Below are 26790 nucleotides of genomic sequence, written 5' to 3'. Positions count from 1 at the left end.
CAGAGGCCAGAGAAAAGCGAGGGAAATGTGAAATCTGAGCAGCTGGAAGAGAAAAAGTAGAACAAAATTAGAAAGATAAAGGTTATTGAACTTCGTCTCGTCGTCGGAGTCTGTTGATGTAAAGTGTAATATCTACACTAGGAATTAAAAAAAGAAAAAAGATAATACAAACAGTGCCGTGAAAATGGACATGATTGTTGATACAGAGCATGAAATTGAAGTACAAATTGCGCGTTTCCAAATTTGGCGCTTCCGTGTTGCACATAGAAATGGCCAAGGCTGCAGCAGCCGGCGTACCGTGAGGATAACCAATGAGAGCGCAGGCTACACACAAGGTACATCCGCAGGGCGCACCTACGCTGATGATTCTCCCTCACCCCACGTGCAAGAACTTATCCTCCCCATCACTGGTTTATTTTACTGAGGGTGTGGGTGAAGAGAGCCTTGGTTCGAAAGCATGGCATCGCGCTGGGAGGGCCAGGACGAGAGACGCCATATATGTTTGTGATTTGATTAGCAAAGAACATGTGGGCATATCTCTAGACTCCCATGCTTACTTACGGAGGTCAGTGTTTGATATGGAAACACAGACAAATTACCCTTTCTTACTCATACTTTAGGGTGTGATGGTAAGTACGACGGTAACAACTCTCTGGTCAGAACCTCATACGAAGGGTCGTACGTACGTTCGTGCTCAGGGTGTCGTTCTATCTGGTTAAAACGGTGATAACTCCCCCTCTCTCATTAGTTTGTAGGTGACCCATTCATTGACGTTAAAGAAGACACTTCTTACATCAGGTAAACTACAAAAACGTGTCCATAAGGGTGATGAAAATGATACACACCATTCCCGTCTGACGGTAAACGCGTAGGGAAAAGTTAGACAAAAACATTTTCAATTTAGTTCTTAAAACCGCACAGGACGCAGAGGTTGATTTCGCTTTGGTCAAGTGACGTACGGTTGTATTCCTGTTGGGTGAATTATCTTTCGTTCAGGCATTTGCTGTTATAATAGCATAGTATTCACGGTCTGTAAGACTGTCCATTATATAGTCTCTACTCATCTTCGGTTCTGAATTATCAAACATTACGGGGATTATCTTCAAGTACTTCAGATCTCATCTCAACAAAGAATGTTAAACCTCTGAGGTTCTAGAGCGATTTTAGAATTCCCTCGGCTTGAATGTTGGGCGACTGGAACGTTAATGACGGTAACCAACAATTTTTACGAGGGCGCGAGCAGCATGTATGTACATCCCACGCCAGCACCAAGTATAACTACATGGGCAGCATATATGACGAAGCTAGTAGCATATATAATCACTTCAGCACCATGTACAATCACGTCGGAAGGCATATGTAATCACGGTAGAAACATAGTTCTGCTCGGCTCAGTGCTTATAATCTGCTGCCAAGAGGACTAGTCAGGCCCAGATTGGCAACTCGGCCGTAGGGCTTCTTCTGATGACTAACGCACGCATCATAGAGTTGCACCTCTTAATGGTCATTCAATTTGGCGGGACTTGAGGAATGGCCTCCCCAGAGGTGCAACTCACCGACGCGTGCGTTAGTCATCAAGGGGCAGTACTAAGGTCGAGTTGCCAATCTGGGCCTGACGAGCATTACCGACAAAGTTCTTTAAGCGAGGCTTTGCTTACCCTTCTCTCTGCCATGTTTATGAGATTAGAATGTAAGATTTTTATGCGCTTGACTCTTACATGTCTTCGCAGTGTATAATATTAAGAAGTCTTATCCTTAAGCACTACTTGGAGATCTCTAACGAGACTGGCAGATTCATTCAGATGCGCCACAGTAATAATTATTACGCACAGTGTGATTTAGAATGTACCGCGAATGCGAATTAAGAGCTTGATGTGCTGAAGACAGGGTTAAATTAATGATCGTATCAGGTATGGGGAGGAAGAAAATGTGAGGAGGTGGGTTGATCACGGGTCCAAAGCAGACACCGCGAGCCCTTTTTCCCTCCAACTTGCTTTCTTGACTAACGTCCACTTATTAGAGAACAAACAGTCAGCAAGCCATTATGGACCCTTGATCTCCATTACTGGTGCTTGATAACTAGTTTTAGGTCGTCAGCATCTCCTGTTAATACAGGGGAAGCGACGAGGACCAGTAATTAGGTTAGGTCGGAGGTTTCATAGTCTTTGTTTATAGGCGGACCCGATGACAATGAATACACGGGTAAGACCGTTGATCACTGCTGCTGTTGGTACTGGTAACTCACGACCTGACCTGACCTTACCTTGTGATGACCGCCACATACGGATGTTTCATTCTTTCAGTGTTGTAACTTGATATGGAAATGCATTGGTATATTTCTTGTCATGAACTTGTAGGGTATATAATTGTGTATGCGGCTCCTACAGCCTCTAGGCTGCGCTCCGTGTAGGAGCAGGGTAAGGAATGCTTCTTTGAAACAGGAAGGTCCTCGACGATGCTGTAACTCCTCTCCTCCTGCTGATAACATCTCGCTCGCGGTGTTGCCACCTGCAGATGCAGCCCGGAACACCCCTTGAGACAGTATAAACCATCCCTTACCATCCTGCCCCAGGGGTTCCTTCCATCCTCTGTATTCTCTGGTGTCTGTACATTATACGGGACAGCTAGTGGTGGGTGTGTGCAAATGAGACCATTGTTCGTTGCTGCCTAGCTGTAGCGGGAGGGGAATATATATATATATATATATATATATATATATATATATATACTTCGATGTTTCTTGCTTGGCGAGGTACTCATTTGCTCACATGCACTCTAGCTGTCGTACCGTGCGCCGGAAGAAGAGCTCCATATCCACAGCTAATCTACACGGAACTTTCTGTGTGTTTCCTTGACCGGTCCATATACCCTGGTTCACCCCATTGATAGAACGTCGCCCCCTGCTTACCGCATCGCTGAAATTCGCAGCATCCCACTCGCGCCTCACATCCTCCTGAACGTTGAAAACATTTTTCTTTCAGTCCTTCCATCTCATCCACAATCTCCCTCTTCTTGTTCTCCCCCCCTCTGACGGATATGCCCTCCTCGTCAACGTCCCTCACTCATCCTCCTCATAAGTCTAAACTATTTCATTGCACCTTATTGCGCTGTCTCTTCTAACTACCGGTTACATCTCATATCTTGCTTGATCAACCCCACTCACACCACATATTGCCCTGAAGCATTTTATTTCATACGCATCAACACGCTTAGATATTGTTTTATCCAAGGCCCGTTCATTCCATCCATGCTACACCGTCAGGACTTCTATAGCGTCAGACACATCTACCTATACCTACCCTCACAGACGGTGACCTCTCCACTCCTCAGTGCACCCAGGACCATATCCCCCTTGACCTACCCTGTGGCATCTTTCATCTCCCGTGGTTGCATTGGCTGTCATCTCCACTTCTAGGCGTCTGAAACACTCCACTTGCTGTCGGTTCTCTCCATTCAAACTCTCACACCACCCAGCCCGTCTCTTTCCCCGTTGCTATAAAGTTGATTACCCTACTTTTTTCACATTAACTCTCAACTTTCAGACACTCCCAAACTCAGACACTGACTTCTGTCGTTTCTTGGTCGAGTCTGCCTGTAGAGCCGTGCCATCAGCAGATGGGATTTCAGTTATCAGCAGTCGTTTATGCTAAGATTTATTAGTTATAGTGGTTGATTATATCATCATATTCCAAGGATCGTACGCTTTTTTCGCAATTTTTAGCAATTAATCACCACAGCGACGATTTCTCTGCCAAGGTAAGAAGTGCGTCTTGGTAATCTGTGCGATCGTTGGCAGGGTCTTGGCCACGGGACGGGTCGGCCAGCCCGCATCACAATGTCTGCTCTCCCTTTGATCCCCTCCGCGACCTGAGTGCCGGCGCGCTCAGCCCAACGCTGACTGGAGTTCATTGTTGTAAGGGCGGCCGCCTTATGTTGCAGGGGTGACCGTCATGTGTTGAAGGTGAGGGTGCGGTCGGTGTTGCAGGGGTGGCTATGGTGCGTGTTGCAGGGGTCACTACTTTGATTAGTTTTGTCAGTGTGTTGTAGAGTTGGCCGCAGTGTCTTACAGGGACGACCACAGTGTGTTGCGTGAACGGCTGGAGTTTGTTGTAGGGACAGGCGCGAGTGTGTTACGGGATCGGCCGCTGTATGTTGCTGCGTTAGCAATAGGTAGGTTGTTATGATGACCTGGGTCTATGGCAAGGAGAGGCAGGTTTGGGGTACGTGTGTTGCGGGACTGGCCTGGGAGTATTGACGAGACTCTATGTATTGGAGGAAATGGTATACCTGAATGGTCATAGTGTATTGTGAAGACTACCGTAGTGGCGTGTTGCGAGAACAACCTGCATGCGAACGAGACGGGCCGTCCATGTGTTGCGGCCGCAATGTTGCTGTTGTGGCGGCCAGTTTGGGTACAGCTGACACTAATACCTGTTGAAAATAATCGTTGTTGAAGCGGTTACCCTTGTACAGACGCCCACAGATGGTTGCTGGTAATGCAGCTGGACCGGTGCTCCCACCCAACACTAACAGCGATATTGCTCTGCTTGAGCACGACCTCATGGCCCCTGAGCATGACGGTACGACCCTTGGGTGTGATAGTTTGGCCTTTGAACGTGACTCTAAAGGGTCTGGTTTAATGCTAAGCCGTTATTCCTAAAGGTCGTGCCGTCATGCTGAAAGAGTCGTACCATTGTCTTGAAAGGGTCACATTTATATTCAAGGTCGTATCGTCTTGCTGAAGGTTCGCACCTGCGTGCTCAAGGGTCACATCGTCGTCCTCAAGTGTCGTACCGTCAGCTTCAAAGGGTCGTGCTCCAAAGTTTCGCACTGTCGTCCTCAAGTGGTCGTACCGTCGTCGTACTCAATGATTGCATGTACCATCTGGTTTCCCAGTGGGTGTGGTGACCACTCACATGTATCTCTCGCTTGTTTTTTTGTGTGTTTTCGTTTCCGAATTTGGAAATGAATTCTGGCCAAACAACACATTTTGAATATTGTACTACAAATTTATTTTGTACAGAACCTTGGGTAAGACTGGACCATCACTTACAAGAAATAAATGGTTGTTGGCGATATAAGTTGTAAATTTGCGCGCAAAAGGCTAAGCATTTACATTCTTAAGAGACTCATTACCTTGAGGTGGTAGTTAATGGTCATTGCGGTCATTAAGGGAACTATCATTAGTGTCACATCATTACATAGACGTCGTTTATCTACTCACCATCCACGAGCATTCGCTTGAAGGTATGAACCGTGATTATGATGCACCACCATGATTATCATAGCACAAGAGCAAATAGCCAGCCTCCCAGAATGCAACCCCGGACTCCAGGAACCCAAGTGGGTGAACTTTTGCGGCGGGTTGGTCGAAATCCATCGTCTCCTGAAGGATTCTCGAGCCGGGACGAGGTAGTTGGGTGGTGTGGAAGCCTCGAGGAGCCTTTTGTAGGCCTTCTTGAGATGTGTGTGTGTGTGTGATTGATTATACACACACACACACACACACACACACACACACACACACACACACACACAACTCTGGACACTGTCCTGGGACCATTGCTCTTATCAATGAATGTTTGCCGACGATGCTAAGGTCATGATGGTTGCCTCAGCTTAGAACCTTGTAAATGTTTGATGCAGTTCATCCAAGAAAATGTAAAGCACCGATTGTTACCGGGGGAAGTATGGCCTCAATATGAATGTCATCTAGCAGGAAATAAGCAACGATGAATGAATGCTTAGGTGTACGTATTATACATCTCTTCTATCAAAACCAGTTTTTTTAAGGTTTTATCTTCAGGCAGTGAGTTAGGTATTGCGTGTACCAGAAACCAGAGTCAACATTGTATCTTTAGACTTTAGGACCAAGAACAACTCCTACGTAAGCGAAGGAACACCTTTTTACGACAGGAGTCCCTGACAGGAGGACCCTATCCGTCTTGTTGGATGCCCCACCCACTACCCACCTCCAATGTAGGACTCTGGCCGTGTCCCTGGGGCTGCTTGGGTGTAGGAGGAAGAGGATGTGGGATGGGAGAGGGAGGGAATGCTCTACAGTATTCATGGTTCAGGACCTCCTGGCATATTAATTGAGGGAAGATCATCGATCATGTCCGTCTGTAAGGTATGATCTATCACCCCTCGTCGTTCATTTGTATGTGGCCGTGTATGTTGATGCCCTCATTAACATCTGTTCACATAAGGTCAAATATATTCATACCATTTGTCGTCCCGTGGAACTCGTCGGCGTGAGGGATGTATGCAGATCAGCTTGGTGTGTTCGGGACGACACCTGTAAGCACTACGTTAGCTTGGCAGGGGTCCTCTCCGCTGGTGGGTGCTGGGGAGAAGAACAGGTGTCGAGGTGCGGGTGGTGGTGGTGGTGTTTACCGCCCACACTGCCGCTTGTGGCCAGGTCACCTTCACCTAGGAACGTTCAGGAGCACCACCTGCTCAGGGCACAGCAGCCCCTCACCACTGCAAGTGATAGCACAACAACTGTGAATGTGCGATCACTTTCAACGATGAATAAACAATGTAGACCTCTAAGTATAGACTGTAGTCATCGATTAATTCTGAACTCATTGAGTGCAGTAACTTAACCCCTAGCGTACGTACAATAACTTAACCTTCGATTACGATGACTCACAGCATCTTGATTACCTCCGGATATACTTTAAAATGTCATCGGCGGAGAACTTTACCGACACTGATGTGTGGCATTCTCTTGAGGACGATGTAGAGGATTTTAAAAGATGAGATGTGAGAGCGGAGGGAGAGGGTTGTCGGAGGATTGCGACGAGGAGGATTCCGTGGGATGACTTCTCTGGTGACGATGTCGTATCTCCTCCGAGATGGTCCAAAATCCACAGCTGAAACGGTATGATTTAAGACTGTGTGGAAGTCGAGACACTCAGCGGCTAACCCGATGGAGAGCAAGATAAGGAGGTTGTGAGAGGCGGGCTGATGGGTGATTTACGGTGATGGAGGGATTTTAATGTATCGTGAAAGGTGGCGGCCATTTATGGATGATATTTGGACGTTGATTTTAAATCTTAACATCTACTCAAACCCAGAATAACCTAATCTTCCCACCTAACCTAATCATCATATCACATAACCAAACACAATCTAACCTTCTAATTAACCATAAGATAACCACCTAGTCTGTGTAAACCCATATAAACCGCCAAACTTCATATAACCTAAATTTAAGTATCTAAAACTTATGCCATGTTACACAGTGGGCTCCATGGGTCTGTCGTAAGAGTCTTTAAACAGATGGTTTAGGATAATGTTGTGTGTTTAGGGTATAATGACAGCCTGCTGAAGGTCTTGGGTTGTGGTGAGTGTTTAGGAAAAGTACCCACTAGCTTTCCAAGTTCCTCTGGGATACACGCACCCGAACTGCCAGGCTGGTAGTGACTTGCTTATAAGATTTTCTTTTCTCTTTTGAAATCATCAATAACTTCGGAATTTATCTTAGGACTTTGTCACCAATAAGTGCTAGTAAACCAGATTTTAATTACGGCCAGAAGAATTTCTATGAATGTCTAATTTTGAATAATTTATTTAGTCTGTTTTAGATCCCCCTCCCCTTCCCCGTAATTTCGATATTCCAAGTTCAACTACAAATTCTTCTTTCATCATTACAATGTGGAGCTTTTGAAAAGTTGATCGCAGTTACATTGTCTGTCATACCTTCCTTCGTAAAGGCTAGATAAGTATGATTGTACTATAGGGCTGTATATGAAATATCAGGCACCCAAACTTGCGACCGATTCGCAGGGGTGGATGAATAGCTGGGTGAACTGAGGACTGACTTCCGTGCTCAGTATTCGAACCCATGCGGGCCCGTGCATGCATCATGGTATGTAACGCTAACCACTTCACCAGTCCCGTACATCTTGATAGCTTAGATGAAAGGGGATTTTAAGGGAGTATTTACTTTTCATTTCATGACACGACAGTCAGTGAGCAGGCGAACACCAGAAATATGTTACAAAATTCAAAATATATTAAGAGAAGCTGTGACAGCTTCTGTTTAGCGTCACTTGAGCCAGTAATGGCTACCCTGCCTTCCAGATTTTTTTACGGTCGAGCTTATTAAGTAGCCTGTCTCATAGTTATCAGAGGACGTATCTAACTTGGCCAGCACGAGTGCTGACGCCGTGGATGGCCCATTATGCCACATTAGTTCGATTGCTCCCTGGAGGAACCGGTAGTGATCTAGTCTCCAGTAGAATCCTTGTATGGGGTTGAGGTTACCTGGGGGGGGGGGGGGGGGGGCAGATGTGGCAGGAATTGTACCTGGCCAGGTATAATTGTGTGTTAGTGTATCCCAGGTACAGCAGAATATAGTCATTACGGCGCCGGACACTCAGCCTTCCACCTCGTAAAGAGGGCGCCATCGTCTGACTCCCGGTTGGCGCTCTCTCTCTCTCTCTCTCTCTCTCTCTCTCTCTCTCTCTCTCTCTCTCTCTCTCTCTCTCTCTCTCTCTCTCTCTCTCTCTCTCCCGTGGTTATCTCATGAATAGAATTTCATGAATGGTGGGCGGAGTCTTCGCTGAGCTTTATTTTCAGATTTGTAGTACTTTACCAACTGTATGTATCGCTCTTAAAAATCGGCGAGTCTTGATTATCCTTGAGAGCGGTTTGTGAACCTGATTTTTTGGCAGCGGGTGAAAACGGTTTGTGGAGATGAGGTTGATGTACATTTTGGGTATGAGTGGCTTGTCTGTTGTTTTCTGCACACGCACGGCAGTCACTCTCCTAACATGGTCCCTGTCTCCGACAAGGCACTGTTGATTACGACGGACTTGCAAGAGACGCCATTCGACTTGCTTATCTGAGTCATGAGTCGTAGGTATTATACGGCATTCCCGCCTCAACTTTATCCAAGTTAGAATACAGAACGATCAGTGAGGGAGAGGCGGTGGGTGTGAGGTGTTGCTTAGCTGTAAAAGGTCTGACGGTGAAAGCAGCAGCAGCAGCAGCAGTGTCACAGCCGCTGGAGATACACATGTTTCAAGGTTTATCGTGAGTGGTTGTTAAGTTCACACGCTGGCGGGGTGGTGAGGAAGGAGAGAACTCTAGCGTGCGAGGATTTAATTTACAGCATCGTGGGAGTGACTGCTGCTGTTAGCGGATGATGTATTGTCGATGAACTGATGCAGGTGCTGGGGACGGGCGAGATGGATTATGCCAAACAAGGAAATTGTGACCAAGTAAAAGTAAGATTCGAGTAAAAACATTTCGAACGAGGAGTTGGCTTTGACAGATGGCCATGGTTCCCTTGTAGTGTTTAGATGGTACTACCGATACAGAGGATGAAGTTAAGAGGTGATGATGTGCAGTAAAATTGCTGTTTAGGCAATTTGTGTATCTCATTGTGATGGGAAATGTCAGGAATGTAGAGCTGCTATGAGACGAGGCTGGGTAGTCGCATGGGTTGCTAAACTTAGATAAGATTAATACATTGTCATTAAAACACATGCTCTAGAATTTCTTAATGGTCCAACCTGTTTACGTCTTGCTTCTGCTGTATGATCCAACAGCCCTAGTCAACGAGCTGCCGTCATCGCCCTTGCCCGACCGTCATCCGCATCGTCGTCCGAGTAGCCTCGCATGCCGCAGAGAATTAAAAAAAAAAAATTGATTATGTATTCCGCGGCCGTGGGGTCCAAAGGTATCCCGCTTTCGACCTGGCTGCTAGGGCAGATTGAGGCTTTCCCCAGCTCCCCAATTCGTTATCATCCACGCCTGTCAGTTAGATGTCCGGGTCCCGTTCTGTTATGAGAGGCCGCCCACTACAATCGAATTCTTTGTCTTTGACGACTTTGTTTGACCGAGTTTGATGTTTGCGTCTTGGACATCGTGACGGTCGTTCATTAATATTTACCCCCGAGATGCTATCAACGGCACTTGTTCTGTGCTCGCTCTGTCTCTACGTTCGCTTATTTCTGGTCTCAGGTCTCTTATTTGCACTGCATGTAGGTGCAAGTAATAAGAAAATGAAGCAAAGGTGAACCTGTCACTGTTGCTTAAGTCGTCATATTTGTTTATTAGACATAACATTGTACCGCGCTTTTTCGTACACGTTAAGCCAGGCGATTTTAATTCATTGCGAGCTTAACACGCACCGAATTCTTCCCGGATGGAGTATCAGAGATCTGACTTTGTAAAGTAGGATGAGGATTAATTTATTATGGCGAATAATATTTAACTAACTTCGGATGCGTTCTCTTTCATCACAGATGAATTCTGAGGTTTACGCTAGCATGAGCGATTAATTCAAATCAAGCGCTGATGATGGATTTTTTTTTTAAACTATCATAGAATGAAGGATGAATTTTTGCATGCTTGATGATTTCTAACGTCAGCTAGCACTGAAGATCATGGAAAGTTCTACCCTAGCTTGGCTAAGAGTTTTCATCAAGACTTTTTCATATGTTGTCATACTGAAATTGATAGAAAGAATGCAAACACAACTTGTCATCACGGACCTCTCAGTTTGAAATGCTGCTAGTATAGCGGGGAGCATTGCTACTTTATTAATAATATAAATATGTTACATTGGCAGTCTAGGGCAAAACTCCTGCACGCCAGAACTGTGCTATACCATACAATCTTTTACAGACGACAGGTAGAGACAGAGGTCTCCTTACGCCTTCGACCGTAGGCGTAGCGGGACATTATAATTAGGCTTTGTTGGCTACATGTTCCCACGACTGACCTGTGGTTGGGGTCCCCACATAGATGCCCCAACTGCGAGGCTATTGTAATTGTAGTGAATGTAAAACGTTGCATTAACAGTGAAAAGTGTGTGATTGCAGTTCGCTTACGCATAAGAAAATAAACGAAATTCCAGCGTTAGCGTTGAAAAATGAAAGTGAGGTCGGGCAGTATTGGGGCCAGAACATAAATAAGTCCCACCAGTGCTGCTGCCCTGTTCGTTACGCTCCGGCCAGTGTGCCTGATTATCTGACCGGTATTTGTATCCTCCGTTGTCAATTGTTCAAACTTTTTGGAGCGTTGCCAGCCCTCGCTGTTCGCAGTCAGGGTATGAAGCATCGCTGCCTCTGCGACAGAAGTTTGACCTGCTGGTATTGTGGGCAGTAAGTACACAGTATGTTTTGAGAGGAAATCTTTAGTAACGAGTCTTACAGTTGAGTCAAAAGGAACCTAGAACTGAATTGTCAAGATTGACATCGCTTTCGTATTGATATCAATCACCTTTTACGAAATTTTACCTCTGTATGTTCTCACTCGTATACAGATAAATATACGCCACGTGTGGAGGGTTTGAGTGAGTTTTATGATTTCCAGAAGATTTACAGACTTAGTGGGATTAATGTCCATTACACGAAGAGAGATTACGTTGGGGCCGTCGTGAACGGGTGGACGTCCTGCACTTGTTCTTCGACCACCCACGAGCCCTGGCATGGTCAGGTCAGCGGTGGGTAGGGCGTTAGACACACTTATCGATTACCACACGACGTGGCCAAGGTCACATCAATAACACATGGAACGGATACCATCAAAGTTTCGTCACGCATACTGCAAGGGGGAAAAAAAGCTTTTTCTGGGCTCATCTCTTAAATTTAAAAGTCGATGAAAATTTTCGTTTGAAATTTAGGTTATATATATATATATATATATATATATATATATATATATATATATATATATATATATATATATATATATATATATATGTATAAGGCATCGTCTGTTTGGTTTCATCTGTAGTTTTATAGGATGTGGTATATGGGCGTTGCCTTGGACCCTTTATTACAGTCTTGGGTTCAATAAATTTATTTGCCTTTGTTACTTTATTACTAACATAAGATGGTGGTCTATAGTTCCATTATTACAGTACCTCGGGATCAGTAATTAGGTATCCCTTGTTACTTTATTAGCTACAAAGCATAGACTGATTTTATTGCACGGATGCTGTAGCGTATATCAGGGCTGGCTCTTGGTCGGGGGTGTTTGGCTGCAGAGAAAGGTTTGGGTGCCGCGGGTCAACGCTACAGACTCCTTAATATTCCGCTGGCTCGCCGGGAGGCCCATGAATTGGATGCTCAGCAATTGTATCGTTGACTTGATGGTTCCTTAGTGAGTACTACCGCTTTGGACGGCTTTGTGGTGCGCTGGAATGGTAGGTGATATAAGGAACTGAGATCTTGCCTTCTGAGGCATTCAGCCATGCGCATCTTATTACCCTACCAGTAAACGGAAAATCATGGTGGACGCATCTTTCGTTCGGATTTTTTGCCGAGTAAAGTTAAAGGGGCCCAAACTTGAAAGACGGGAGACAGTGGCGAGGATCGAGATACACCTATACGTCACTCAGGTTTATTTAATTGTTGTGTACTTGGTCTTTGTTTCCAGGATCCATCAGTACATTGTTTATGACAAGTAAGTCCAGTTGTCGATCTTGGAAAACATAGTTGAATTTTATGGTTAGGCTTAGGGTCAGATTAGTGATGTGTGTATGGCTACACCTGAGTACAGGTGGCTCGCAATTTAGTAGTCTGTGGTCACCAGGAGAATCGTCAGTTGTTGGTCATTACAGATTCACATGTGGCAACTGCTGTGCACATGTGGTGTCAAGGAAAAACGCAGAGTTGCTGTCATATTAGGAAAATTTAAGAGTTGAAATATATAAGACCACGAATGATGTAGACTGGCTAATTGGTGAAAGCTAATTTTATTTTTCCTTATTAGTTAATCAGTGTTCGACGTTGATCATGCTAATATTGACGCTAATGGATCATCAGTGCAGTTCAAGCTGACAATGTAGGGTTAAAGATGGTTCTTAGAAAAGTAGATAATGGCCAATGATGAAGCTTCTTTACCTTTGTAACCGAGACCCGACTAAAACACCCGTGGATCTAGTTTTTTTTCATTATTTATTTTACATAAAAACCTTAAACGAGAGGAAGATAGGTGGTCCAGTTTCATGACTGGAATAACCAGGGACACCACGTTGCTCCTCGTGTTGTTTCAACACCATGAAAGCTAGGAGAAAAGCGTCGTGTTGAGTAAATTTTCTTACGCTTGTTACGCCTCATTTTCATCATTATATTACGAAATGGAATAGTTCAGTATGAAATATTTAGTTTGATGCCTGTGACCGGTCGACTCTAACTTATTTTTAGTTCACATTTCTGAATGTACGGAGCGTGACAATACCACATCACTTTTTTGTTTAAGCTGCCTCACATGCTGTCTCGATGAATTACAGTAATTTATTACCCTAGGGTATATAGTACTGTACCTGTGTTGGTTGTATCGTTAACCTTTGCTGGACTGAACGTATCGTAGTGGAGGTTGTGATGTATTTTGGGTTGTGGCGGTGCAGTTTTGAGAGATGACAAGAATGTGGTCGTGGTGTGTTCTTGTGATGATGTACCCATAGAGACTGGATATCTTTGGTAAACCCTTACATGCAGCTCTACATATCTAAGGGTTTCTGTTGTATTCTGTGGTTGCAGATTTGTACATGTAATCATTGTAGTGATGTTCCTATGATTCGTAGTAGTAGTAGTATGTGTGAGACTTGGAGTGAGTGTTAGGGTGTGCAGAGACGGTGGATACACAGTGAGTGTTTCATATCCCTCTGATAGTGGTAGTGGGTCGCCAGAAACAAACTTGCTCTGCTTCGCCTTGTTCTACCCAGTTAGCATGTGAAATATTTATCGGCGGGTGTGGACCAACAGGGCCTTAATGTTGCCCCCACCCCCTCCCATGTATGTGCGTATTTATGAGTGTGTGTGTGTGTGTGTGTGTGTGTGTGTGTGTGTGTGTGTGTGTGTGTGATATGTGTGTATGTGTATGTACGTGTCTCTTTGCGTCTTTGTGTGTGCGTCTGTGTGCCTGTTGCGCTGTGTGTATATGTACGTGTGGGTAAATTTTATTCGTATATTGCGTGCTTATCTGTGTTTCCGCATCGGTACATCCATCATTGTACCTCACTGATGTACCCTCGAAACCTCGCTCGCCTGGCATGGATGCAGGGAGAGGGAAAGGACCTGCAACACTAGGGAGATATCCTGTAGATATCCTGTTCCTTCCTGCTTGAGGACCAGAGGATGGCAATGAGTGTATGACCCAAGCCTCAAACCTGGGTTGAAGACAGTAGACAACGCTGGCCAGCGGTCAGGACCCATTGGCGTGGAAAGTGTTTTACAGCGTTCAGTTATGATCTTGTATCTCTTACGGAAGAAGTGGGTGAAGGGGACATCTTGTATTTCGAAAGGTATCTATTATTATCATCCTTTTTACCCTTCCTTTGCTGTCGCGCGTCATTCCCTTATTCCCGGTCTATCGCTTTGTTAATAGGCAGGTGTAAATTTTTTTGGTCCGGTACGACCAGACGTCTTTTAAACTTTTTTTCCAATTTACGTAGGCGATCGACTTCTCAGAAGTCAGAGGATGTCGAACCCCCCCCCCCCCTCCCTCTCTCTCTCTCTCTCTCTCTCTCTCTCTCTCTCTCTCTCTCTCTCTCTCTCTCTCTCTCTCTCTCTCTCTCAATAAACTCTGCGGGACGTAACACAATCGCTTCATTGCTTCATCTCTATACGCCTTAGCTTCAAGCAGCGTTGTGTGAGGCTAGAATTGCAGGAGTCTAACCTGCAGCTGCCCTTGTGGTAGGCCGCAGCTGATATTTTTGAGGTAATGTTATGATGCCTCATGGTGCCCAGTTGTGAGGTCACGTCATGGGTGGGAGGCCACATGATGCTATGATTCGCATCATGGTAAGGATATCACTTTATGCTATGTCACATCATGGGAGGGAGACCACATGATGCTGTGACGTAATCGTGCGACATGGGAAGACTGAAGGTGGCTTGTGGTACGTCCTCTTTCATCAATATCATGATAGTGCTGGTGGCCGTGATGGCTGGCGTTCACGCCCAATCCGTCCACGTTGGACCTCATCTCGTACCTTTATTCCAAGTACGACCTTGAAGCTTAACAAAAACATTTCTTGCGCACGAGGATTAGGTCTAAGGCCAGGCCATAGGGTCGCACGGTCGTTCTCAAAGGTGGCACTGTCGTGTGGAAGGATTGTATCGTCGTGCTTAGACATCAGAGCCGCCGTGCTCAGGAGTCGTACCTTCGCGCCTGAAAGATGGCATCATCATACTTAGGGATCGTACCATCCTACTCAAGGGTCTTATTGAGAGCTTGGCCATCGTGTTATGAAAGGGTTGCAATGCACCAGACGTATCTGCTGGTCTCGTGAATCACCATCCTTAATGGTCAGCTGTGTTCCCCCTTCCATAAATTATCATTCTAATGCACACCTGCTGCTCTGTGGCCTCTTTGACAACTGGCATTCCAACTGAGTACTTAATGGCATCTCCCCAATTGAACTGCCGTATCAGTACTCTCTCTCTCTCTCTCTCTCTCTCTCTCTCTCTCTCTCTCTCTCTCTCTCTCTCTCTCTCTCTCTCTCACAACGCCCTTACACGTCTTCGCACAAAAGTGATTTTGTTTCAGTGTATTACTTAACTGCTCCTTCCCCATCCCCACGAAAGTCTATTTCTGATGACTGTATCTACGAACCAGTATCCCCCTGGCGTGGGCGAGATATTACAGGCACTCGACAGACGTGAGATAGACAAATGCAGATATCATTCTCTCTCTCTCTCTCTCTCTCTCTCTCTCTCTCTCTCTCTCTCTCTCTCTCTCTCTCTCTCTCTCTCTCTCTCTCTCTCTCTCTCCCCCCATTACTAGGGTCCACTTGTCACCTTCGTCAAAGGAAAGATTTGACACTCTAGGAACTTCTTCGAGTGTAGCCTCTTAGTGATGCTCTTAAGCTTGGCTGGCACCTGCAGGTCAGGACCCCTGGCCCCTGGTGGTCAGGGAAGGGATAGATTCCTCTGAACTGAGAGGTTTCTCGACGCAATTCAAACGTTTACATGTGGAGAGGATGGCTGTGATCCCGTGACCCTACTCATACTGACGGTCTCCTAGCTCATACTGGTTCCCTCCAAGCTCATATTAGCCCACCTGACTCATACTGTACCCCTCCAGGCTCATGCTGATCTTTCTCCTAGTTCATTCTGATCTAACACCCCTTCCTGGTCTGTTAGGACTCTTGTCCCCTTCCTCCTCTTGCACCTCTGAAGCCACCACTTATCACCTTCCCCTCCCCAAGTCCTTACCTAATCCAACATCTAACACTTCAGAGTCCTCGTTTATCACCCCCCCCCCCTCCTCTCTGGCCCCCGCTGAGTACGTCTTCGACCTCATTAAGCATCCCCTCCTGGTCCCCGCTTGATGACTGACTCTCACCAAGCACATCAAGGTCCCCACTTTGCACCCCCACCCCTACTCTGGTACTTTGGCTCCAGCATAGACCCTGACTAAACACTTAATGAACCCATTATATATATCTAGCACTCCCTGATCTCTAGGCAGCATCCTGTACACCTAACACTTCACTTAGCCCTAGGCAACAGTCTTTACACTTAGCACATCATGAAGGCTAGGATCCAGCTTTACACTTAGCACTTCATGAGCCCAAGGCACCAGCCTGTACATCTGGGAGCAGCAGTAGTGTTACTAGACTCACCAAGGGAGACTGGTGATGATAATGAGCTTACAGAGTGTGAGGTGGGGGCGTGACCTTCCTCACAACACTGCCTCCTTGCTTGACCTGATGACTCATTACCTCCTGCTCCTCTTCCTCCTCCTCCTCGTGGTGCCCTTTTGTCTGGGAGGAGGGTAAGGTGGAAGGGCGAAAGTCTTCGGCCTGATCGTTGTGATAGCGGGCAGTGTTGTAATGGCCAGGGTTGTATGTTTTGTGTGCTGGTTGTGTTTTGTTGTAATTAGGTGTGTGTGTGTGTGTTACGGGGAAGGAGTTTTACACTTTGTGTTGCCTCGTTGAAGCATAGTCAGCGACGCAGACCACCACGCCACAGAATGTGTATCTCTTTATCTATCTGGTCTTGTGCTTCTTTCTGGATGACTTTAGAAAAGCGTCTGTTTGCTGTTTAGCCACGTGTTTTGGTATTTATCGATATGTTTTTGTTAATTTCTTTTGTACAACACTACCACTCCATGAGTGTGATGACCTGGTCAGGTCAAAAGGCACGCAATCACACCCAAGAATCTTACTGCTATGCTCGAGTCATTTTTGTCGTGCTCTAGAATCATAGGGTTGTGCCCAAGGATTGTGCTGCCGTGCTTAAGACACTACCGTGCTCAGGAATCATACGGTCATGCTCAAGGGGTTGTAGTGTAAACAATACGGTGAAGTGATGCTTGACAGTTTGACGTCACGGCCACTTGAGGGCCGAGTAAGGTCTGGCGCTCGTCAAGGCAACTCGAGAGGAACCGTTCTCAGTTCGTGTTGATCCATCTGATATTATCCTGTTCGTCATGCACCCCTCAAGCCCTGGCTTACCCTACCCGTGAAGTCGTAGGTTCTGATTAATAACAAATACTAAGTTTGAAAAGTACTCGTGCGTAAGTTACGAATGATGTGTGTTGTCGATGAGATATATCCTTGTATTGTGGGCGGGATAGGTGGACGAATACGTAAAGCTTATTACAGACCAAAATACTTTGTTTCAGAACTGTTGGGCAGCGCTGTATCGTATTATACTGTTGCAAGGGCAGATTAGGCTTGTATCTTAAATGTTTCGCAACGATCCAGATTTAATGAGATACTGTTTAGAAACACTTGTGAGAGGAACTTACGTGTTTCATGTCTCCCTTCGAAAACGGGGTATAAGATAAAAAGTTTGACTGGATGTATGGGGAAATACGATTTAGTGGTCACTGACGAAAAGCAGTGGTTATCTGGTGAGACTTAAAACATAACACAGTTGGAATGGAAGTGGCGGGATACACCTGTACTGATTTGTGCAGTCACATATAGTGTAGTAATATAAAGTTTTCACCTATATAATGCTAATCCATGGCAATTTTAATATTTAATGCATGATCTATGGTTGATAACTTTCCCTATAGGAGAGGATGGGCTCTATGTGCAGATGCACGTATATACAGATGTCGGTGTCATTAACCTGCTTCAAGTCTTAGTTAAAATTTGTTGGAGGGGAAAAGGTGGACTTTGGAGGAATGCTCGGTGAGCCTTCAGTCTGATGATACAACCTAACCGAAGATGACTTTTTGCTTGTGGCTTAACCACAAAAGGTTCAGTGAACGTGAATGTTAGGAGTGGCTATACTATTCTGAGTTTTCCCCCCTTCCATTTCAACCAAATTTTGAGCATATGATAAAAGATTAGTTGTAAATCGAGGAGTTACATTGTGCTCACGACTTTAGTTCTTTTAGTACCAACACAGAAACATTGGTAGGTGTTATATACAATGTATTGTGATACGTGTTATATATGGTGTATCGTAGTATAATTGATGTTGATATATAATTATGCCATCAAAAATGTCAATATTAATGTTATGTCTCATGTCATAATAAGATAATGTTTAAGGCACGCCAATTAATAGATTTTGAAACATTGGGAGGTACTACTTTGCATGTTGCTGACCGCAGTTCCCCCAATCTGAGATTCCCGCCCAAATTAGTACGCGTAGCAATCAAATCAAGAGCACAGCACCGACTTTGTCAGGTGAGATAGGAATAAACGTAAACACATAAAGTTTATCTGTGTCATTTGTTATTAATGTGATGTATTATTATTATCCTAAGTATTCCAGTGCCCCTTCTCAAGAGTTTCCTTCTGCATCAAGGCTTAGCTACAATTTGTCGTAGGGAATAAGGTGGACTGGAATAATCTTCGATGAGACTGTAGTGAGATGATACAACCTAACCGAAGATGACTTTTTACTTTTTGCTTAACCACAAACGGGCTGAGTCTATGTTAACGTAGCCAGGAATGAATGTTACTCACCGAGTTTGTTGGTGTAATTAAGAATGAACATGACTAGGTGAGTATATTGGTGTCATCATTAACGAACATGACTGACTGTGTTGATGTTTTCAAGATGGAACGTGACGGTGATTGTGTTGGGTAATCAGGAATGAATATGACCGAGTTGATATATCCAGGAATGAACATGACCCAGGGAGTGTATTGTACTGATGTAACCAGCAATGAACATGAGTCATTATGTGTTTTGATGTAACCAGGAATAAATACGACTCATTGTGTTCGCGTAGGCAGACAATTAATTTGCTTCTTCTGCAGGATGCCGGTGCGATGAGCGAGGGTCAACCAGCAGCAGCTGTGACATCATCAGTGGCCAGTGCTCATGCAAGAATAACATTGTAGGCCGCACTTGTAACGCCTGCAGGGTAAGTCTTTCTTCACTTTACTGAAACTAGTAAAGAGACTGTGAAGTCCGTAGATGATTATGAGGCAGATACGTTTGTTCTTGCCAGCGTGCTTTCAATGCAGGAAAAGGTAACAGTATACTGTAAAAGAATGCTCATGTTGTTTTACTTAAGATTTAGAGATGCATATCAGTGAAACAGTAGCATTTCACTTTGGTACCCTTGAACACTTGTCTAAGAATACAAGTAGATTGCTGTGAATGTTCTTTGATGCACCAGTATTACAGATTAATGTGAAGGTCATGGGGTTGTAATAAGATAACTAGATAGAGATAAGGAAAGGCTTTGGGATGATATGGCCATGTATAACATGATGGGTTGATTATTTTGTTTTTATTACATAACCCCTGGGAGCATAATGTGAGCCTCCTGTAGCTTAAAGGCTTTGCTGCAATAAGTAACGGAAAAAGGATGGACTTCTTTGGAATAATAGATTCCTTGACAAGATTATATTCCTAATTCCCAGATGATGATGATGCAGCCTCATAGAAGGAAACTTCATTCATGCCATAACTACATGCAGGTTGAGTTCAGTAACAACTTGATAGGGTGGTTAAGATCAAAGATCCTGTAACTAAGATGTAAAGCTGAACTACTTAAGGTACAAATAAGAGGCAGGCTGCAGAAGAAATGATAGATGGAGTAGAGTTGTTTAGGGCTAGGGATATATTATATGAAGTTGCCATAGGAATGACTGGGAATCAGATACTGTGGGGAAGAATTTATTTATATATGTAATGTGACTGGAGATGTTGGTCTTGTTGAATCAGCCGTGTGTACAGTGGAAAAAGTAAGGAGCACATCTGTAAGTTTGGAATCTGTTTCCTTGTGGCACACTAGGCATATGGTTAGGATGGGTGTGAGTGATCTTAGAGTCATTATGTGTCCACTCCTGAGTCATTATGTGTCCACTCCTTGCTGTGGAATCAGGAACTGAAGTAATGATGATAGATAAAGATAAAAACGATCATCTTTAAAGGCCAGGTACATTGCTGTACCTGCTTTCTTTGTGACTGAGAACAACCACCCTACAAGTTTCTTTGGATTTTCAATAGATGTTAAGTGGAGATATATTTTGTTATTGGCAAAAGAAATGCTTTACAGGAATTGTTGAAACTCAGTATTGTAAAGACTTTAAAATCATTGTTTTCACTCAAGTTGATGTATGATGTATGAGATGCAATAATGACTTGTTATACTTATTCGCTGTCTCCCTCTTTTGTAAGGTAGCGCAAGGAAACTGACAAAATGATGGCCCAACCCACCCACATACACATGTATATACATAAACGCCCACACATGCACATAAACATACCTATACATTTCAATATATACATACACAGACAGATACATATATATACATTTACACACTCATATTTGCTGCCCCCATCCATTCTTGTCGCCACGCCGCCTCACATGAAATGGCGGCACACACACACACACGTGCATGCACGAGGTACCGTTAGGAAAAGACAACGAAGGCCACATTCGTTCACACTCAGTCTCTAGCTCACATGTAATGCACCGAAACTGTAGCTCCCTTTCCACCTCAAGGCCCCACAAAACTTCCATGGTTTACCCCAGACGCTTCACATGCTCTGGTTCAATCCAGTGGCAGCATGTCGACCCCAGTATACCACATCATTCCAATTCACTCCATTCCTTGCATGCCTTTCACCCTCCTGTATGTTCAAGCCCCGATCGCTCAAAATCTTTTTCACTCCATCCTTCCACCTCCTCGTTCCCTCCACCTCTGATAATGTCATATATCCTCTTTGTCAATCTTTCCTCACTCATTCTCTCCATTTGGCCAAACCATTTCAATACACTACACCTTCTTCTGCTCTTTCAAACACGCTCTTTTTACCACCACACATCTCTCTTACCCTTTCATACTTGATCAAACCACCTCACACCACATATTGTCCTAAAACATTTCATTTCAACACTTTAACTCTCCTCTGCACAATTCTATCCATAGCCCACGCCTCACAACCTTATAACGTTGTTGGAACCACAATTCCTTCAAACATACCCATTTTTCTCTCTGAGACAACATTCTCACCTTTTGCACGGTCTTCAACACTCCCAGTACCTTTGCTCCCTCCCCCACCCTGCGACTCGCCTCCGCTTCCATGGTTCCATCCGCTGCTAAATCCACTCCCAGACATCTAAAACACTTCACTTCCTCCAGTTTTTCTCAATTCAAATAGACCTCCCAATTAACTTGTTCCTCAACCCCACTGAACCTAATAACCTTGCTCTTATTCACATTTACTCTCAGCTTTCTTCTTTCACACACCTTACCAAACTCAGTCACCAACTTCTGCAGTTTCTCACCCGAATCAGCCACTGGTGCTGTATCATCAGTGAATAACCACTGACTCACTTCCTAAGCCCTCTATCCACAACAGACTGGATACTTGCCCCTCTCTCTAAAACTCTTTCATTGACCTCCCTCGCAACCCCATCCATAAACAAATTAAACAACCATGGAGACATCACGTACCCCTGCTGCAAACTGACATTCACTGAGAACCAATCACTTTCCTCTCATCCTACTCGTACACATGCCTTACATCCTTGATAAAACTTTTCATTGTTTCAAGCAACTTGCCTCCAACACCATATACTCTTAATACCTTCAACAGAGCATCTCTTATATGCATTCTCCAGATCCATAAATGCTACATACAAATCCATACAAATGACTAATTTATCATTGATAATTCTCCAGTAATAGCAGAATTCCTAAACCACAAACATTTAACCCAACTTAAAAGAGATATCCTTCATCATACACCACTAAGTTTTCATTTGATTGTTAGGACAGAATTTGATGTCATATTTCTTTGTAAAGTAATTGAATGCTAGCCATACTCTCACAGCACAGCAGATGATAACAATGAAAGAGCAGTGAGCATTTAGCCAGTGAGGAATTGTAAAATATGTACAGAGATTTTTTGAGTGTTTTAATTACAAAAAGATCATTCTAGTTTTTCTTCTCTTTCAGCCTGGTTATTGGGGTCATGCCTCTGGATCTGGGTGTCTTCCTTGTAACTGTGACAAAAAAGGCAGCATCAGTCCCCAGTGTGCTGATGTTACAGGCCAGTGTCGCTGCCGGCCTGGCGTTAGGGGCCCTCGGTGTGATACCTGCCTTCCTGGTTACTGGGGATTCTCTAGGAAAGGCTGCAAACGTAATGCAACTTGATTATTTTCTTACTAGTAGTTCTCTTATACTTTGTTTTCTTAAGATTAGCAGGTATGTTATGTAATGACATATTTTGCGTGAACTCTTTTTGTCAAAGATTCATTATCTCAAAATTACCTGAAGTGATTCATCTTAGACTTATGTGTATGACTTATTTAATGATACCTTTTTGATCCTCAGCATGTGACCCTTGCAATAGCCCTGGCCGATTTTGTGACCTTAATTCTGGGCGTTGCATTTGCCCAGCCAACACAGAGGGTGATCGATGCGAGAGGTGTTCACCTGGCACTTGGGATTACCATGCATCACAAGGATGCAAGGTAAGTCTTGTATGGAACTATTTTAGTTTCTTAATATTTTTTTCATACTTTGAAGTGGGTGAGAACTTTACCTATCAAGATTGGTTAAATGATTCACAAACATGCTTTTGTTTCATGTTGCTTTATGATATGCTCCCCTTCTATAGCCTCTCTCTTCGCCTTGTTTGAAATGTGTTCCACTTTCATTCCAAAGATCACCATGGACTTCAATCTGATAGCCTCCCTTTGTTTGACTCTTCTCATTTGTGTAGTTGCTCACCTTTCTGTCATCTTCTGTGGTCATGCTGTGTCCTCTTTATTTTTGTCTCATCCTGGGTCTTTTTTCATCACTACACAGCTGTATCTTGAATTATTTTTGCTGTGAAAAGGAGAAAGTTGAGAGCAAATGTGAATGAGAGCAAGGTTGTTAGGTTCAGTAGGGTTGAGGGATGAGTTAATTGGGACCTGAGTTTGAGTGGAGAAAAACTGGAGGAAGTGAAGTGTTTTAGATATCTGGGAGTGGACTTAGTAGCGGATGGAACCATAAAAGCAGAAGTGATTTACAGGGTGGGGGAGAGGGTGAAGGTTTTGGGAGCGATGAAGAATGTGTGGAAGGAAAGAAGGAGCTGTGGTTTCGGTGCATTATACATGACAGCTAGAGACTTAGTGTGAACGAATGTGGCCTTTGTTGTCTTTTCCTAGCGCTACCTCACGCACATGTGGGGGGAAGGGGTTGTCATTTCATGTGTGGTGGGGTGGCGATGGGAATGAATAAGGGCAGATAGTATGAATTATGTACGTGTGTATATATGTATATGTCTGTGTGTATATATATGTATACGTTGTGTGTGTATATATATGTATATGTCTGTGTGTGTATATATATGTATATGTCTGTGTGTGTATATATATGTATATGTCTGTGTGTGTATATATATGTATATGTCTGTGTGTGTATATATATGTATATGTCTGTGTGTGTATATATATGTATATGTCTGTGTGTGTATATATATGTATATGTCTGTGTGTGTATATATATGTATATGTCTGTGTGTGTATATATATGTATATGTCTGTGTGTGTATATATATGTATATGTCTGTGTGTGTATATATATGTATATGTCTGTGTGTGTATATATATGTATATGTCTGTGTGTGTATATATATGTATATGTCTGTGTGTGTATATATATGTATATGTCTGTGTGTGTATATATATGTATACGTTGAGGTGTATAGGTATGTATATTTGCGTGTGTGGACGTGTATGTATATACATGTGTATGTGGGTGGGTTGGGCCATTCTTTCGTCTGTTTCCTTGCGCTACCTCGCTAATGCGGGAGACAGCGACAAAGCAAAATAAATAAATAAATAAGATTGAACTGGAAACAAAGCAGTTTTAGGGATTTAGAAAATGTTTAAAAGGGATCCAGAAAATTTTTAAAAGTTTATAATATGCTCGTATAATATGCTCAGACCATGATTTTATTAACTTAAAATTGGCACTTAAAATTGGCAGTTGCATTTACTGCGCATATTAACTTAATCTACAGAGGTTTTTCCACTATAATGCCCCTTCACAGATCAGGAACCTGGTGGTGCATGGAACAGTTGCTACTAGTATCACAGAAATTAGTTCAATAAAAATCCAGAGTGTAAGACCATAAGCATGGCAGACAGTAAACAAATATGATTTGAACATGGATCAAATTATGGTCTGGTGATTCAGTGGGGTTACAGAGCCTGAGAGATCCACCTAGATTTAGTAGATAGTGCCTCCATTATCTCGGAAAGCAAAAATGGGTATGTTTGAAGGAATAGTGGCTCCAACAATGTTATATGGTTGCGAGGCGTGGGCTGTGGATAGAGTTGTGTGGAGGAGGGTGGATGTGCTGGAAATGAGATGTTTGAGGACAATATGTGGTGTGAAGTGGTTTGATCGAGTAAGTAATGTAAGGGTAAGAGAGATGTGTGGAAATAAAAAGAGTGTGGTTGAGAGAGCAGAAGAGGATGTTTTGAAATGGTTTGGTCACATGGAGAGAATGAGTGAGGAAAGATTGACCAAGAGGATATACGTGTCAGAGGTGGAGGGAACGAGGAGAAGTGGGAGACCAAATTGGAGGTGGAAAGATGGAGTGAAAAAGATTTTGAGTGATCGGGGCCTGAACATGCAGCAGGGTGAAAAGCATGCAAGGAATAGAGTGAATTGGAATGATGTGGTATACGGGGGTCGACGTGCTGCCATTGGATTGAACCAGGGCATGTGAAGTGTCTGGGGCAAACCATGGAAAGTTGTGTGGGGCCTGGATGTGGAAATGAGCTGTGGTTTCGGTGCATTATACATGACAGCTAGAGACTGAATGTGAACGAAAGTGGCCTTTGTTTTCTTTTCCTTGCGCTACCTCGCTAATGCGGGAGACAGCGACAAAGCAAAATAAATAAATAAATAAGATTGAACTGGAAACAAAGCAGTTTTAGGGATTTAGAAAATGTTTAAAAGGGATCCAGAAAATTTTTAAAAGTTTATAATATGCTCGTATAATATGCTCAGACCATGATTTTATTAACTTAAAATTGGCACTTAAAATTGGCAGTTGCATTTACTGCGCATATTAACTTAATCTACAGAGGTTTTTCCACTATAATGCCCCTTCACAGATCAGGAACCTGGTGGTGCATGGAACAGTTGCTACTAGTATCACAGAAATTAGTTCAATAAAAATCCAGAGTGTAAGACCATAAGCATGGCAGACAGTAAACAAATATGATTTGAACATGGATCAAATTATGGTCTGGTGATTCAGTGGGGTTACAGAGCCTGAGAGATCCACCTAGATTTAGTAGATAGTGCCTCCATTATCTCGGAAAGCAAAAATGGGTATGTTTGAAGGAATAGTGGCTCCAACAATGTTATATGGTTGCGAGGCGTGGGCTGTGGATAGAGTTGTGTGGAGGAGGGTGGATGTGCTGGAAATGAGATGTTTGAGGACAATATGTGGTGTGAAGTGGTTTGATCGAGTAAGTAATGTAAGGGTAAGAGAGATGTGTGGAAATAAAAAGAGTGTGGTTGAGAGAGCAGAAGAGGATGTTTTGAAATGGTTTGGTCACATGGAGAGAATGAGTGAGGAAAGATTGACCAAGAGGATATACGTGTCAGAGGTGGAGGGAACGAGGAGAAGTGGGAGACCAAATTGGAGGTGGAAAGATGGAGTGAAAAAGATTTTGAGTGATCGGGGCCTGAACATGCAGCAGGGTGAAAAGCATGCAAGGAATAGAGTGAATTGGAATGATGTGGTATACGGGGGTCGACGTGCTGCCATTGGATTGAACCAGGGCATGTGAAGTGTCTGGGGCAAACCATGGAAAGTTGTGTGGGGCCTGGATGTGGAAATGAGCTGTGGTTTCGGTGCATTATTACATGACAGCTAGAGACTGAATGTGAACGAAAGTGGCCTTTGTTTTCTTTCCTTGCGCTACCTCGCTAATGCGGGAGACAGCGACAAAGCAAAATAAATAAATAAATAAGATTGAACTGGAAACAAAGCAGTTTTAGGGATTTAGAAAATGTTTAAAAGGGATCCAGAAAATTTTTAAAAGTTTATAATATGCTCGTATAATATGCTCAGACCATGATTTTATTAACTTAAAATTGGCACTTAAAATTGGCAGTTGCATTTACTGCGCATATTAACTTAATCTACAGAGGTTTTTCCACTATAATGCCCCTTCACAGATCAGGAACCTGGTGGTGCATGGAACAGTTGCTACTAGTATCACAGAAATTAGTTCAATAAAAATCCAGAGTGTAAGACCATAAGCATGGCAGACAGTAAACAAATATGATTTGAACATGGATCAAATTATGGTCTGGTGATTCAGTGGGGTTACAGAGCCTGAGAGATCCACCTAGATTTAGTAGATAGTGCC

At 43.8% G+C, this 26790-nt stretch overlaps 1 protein-coding gene across 1 annotated transcript in view; it reads left to right on the top strand.

Annotated features, from left to right (window-relative positions):
* The window catches only part of LOC139764258 (laminin subunit alpha-1-like), a gene marked incomplete at its 5' end in the record, with an annotated part of 177102 nt that extends 153813 nt beyond the window's left edge, over window positions 1-23289 (top strand). The window contains 3 exons of the mRNA XM_071690754.1: window positions 19202-19308; window positions 22361-22544; window positions 22739-23289. Coding sequence (XP_071546855.1) covers window positions 19202-19308; window positions 22361-22544; window positions 22739-23046 — 599 coding nt within the window. The remainder of the gene's footprint in view (window positions 1-19201; window positions 19309-22360; window positions 22545-22738) is intronic.
* Between the last annotated feature and the right edge of the window lie 3501 nt (window positions 23290-26790).

The sequence above is a fragment of the Panulirus ornatus genome, chromosome 49 (genome assembly GCF_036320965.1).
Source record: "Panulirus ornatus isolate Po-2019 chromosome 49, ASM3632096v1, whole genome shotgun sequence".
In the NCBI taxonomy this organism is placed as follows: Eukaryota; Metazoa; Arthropoda; class Malacostraca; order Decapoda; family Palinuridae; genus Panulirus; species Panulirus ornatus.
Note: the sequence above shows the minus strand (reverse complement) of the source record. Positions and strands in the feature narration are given on the sequence as shown.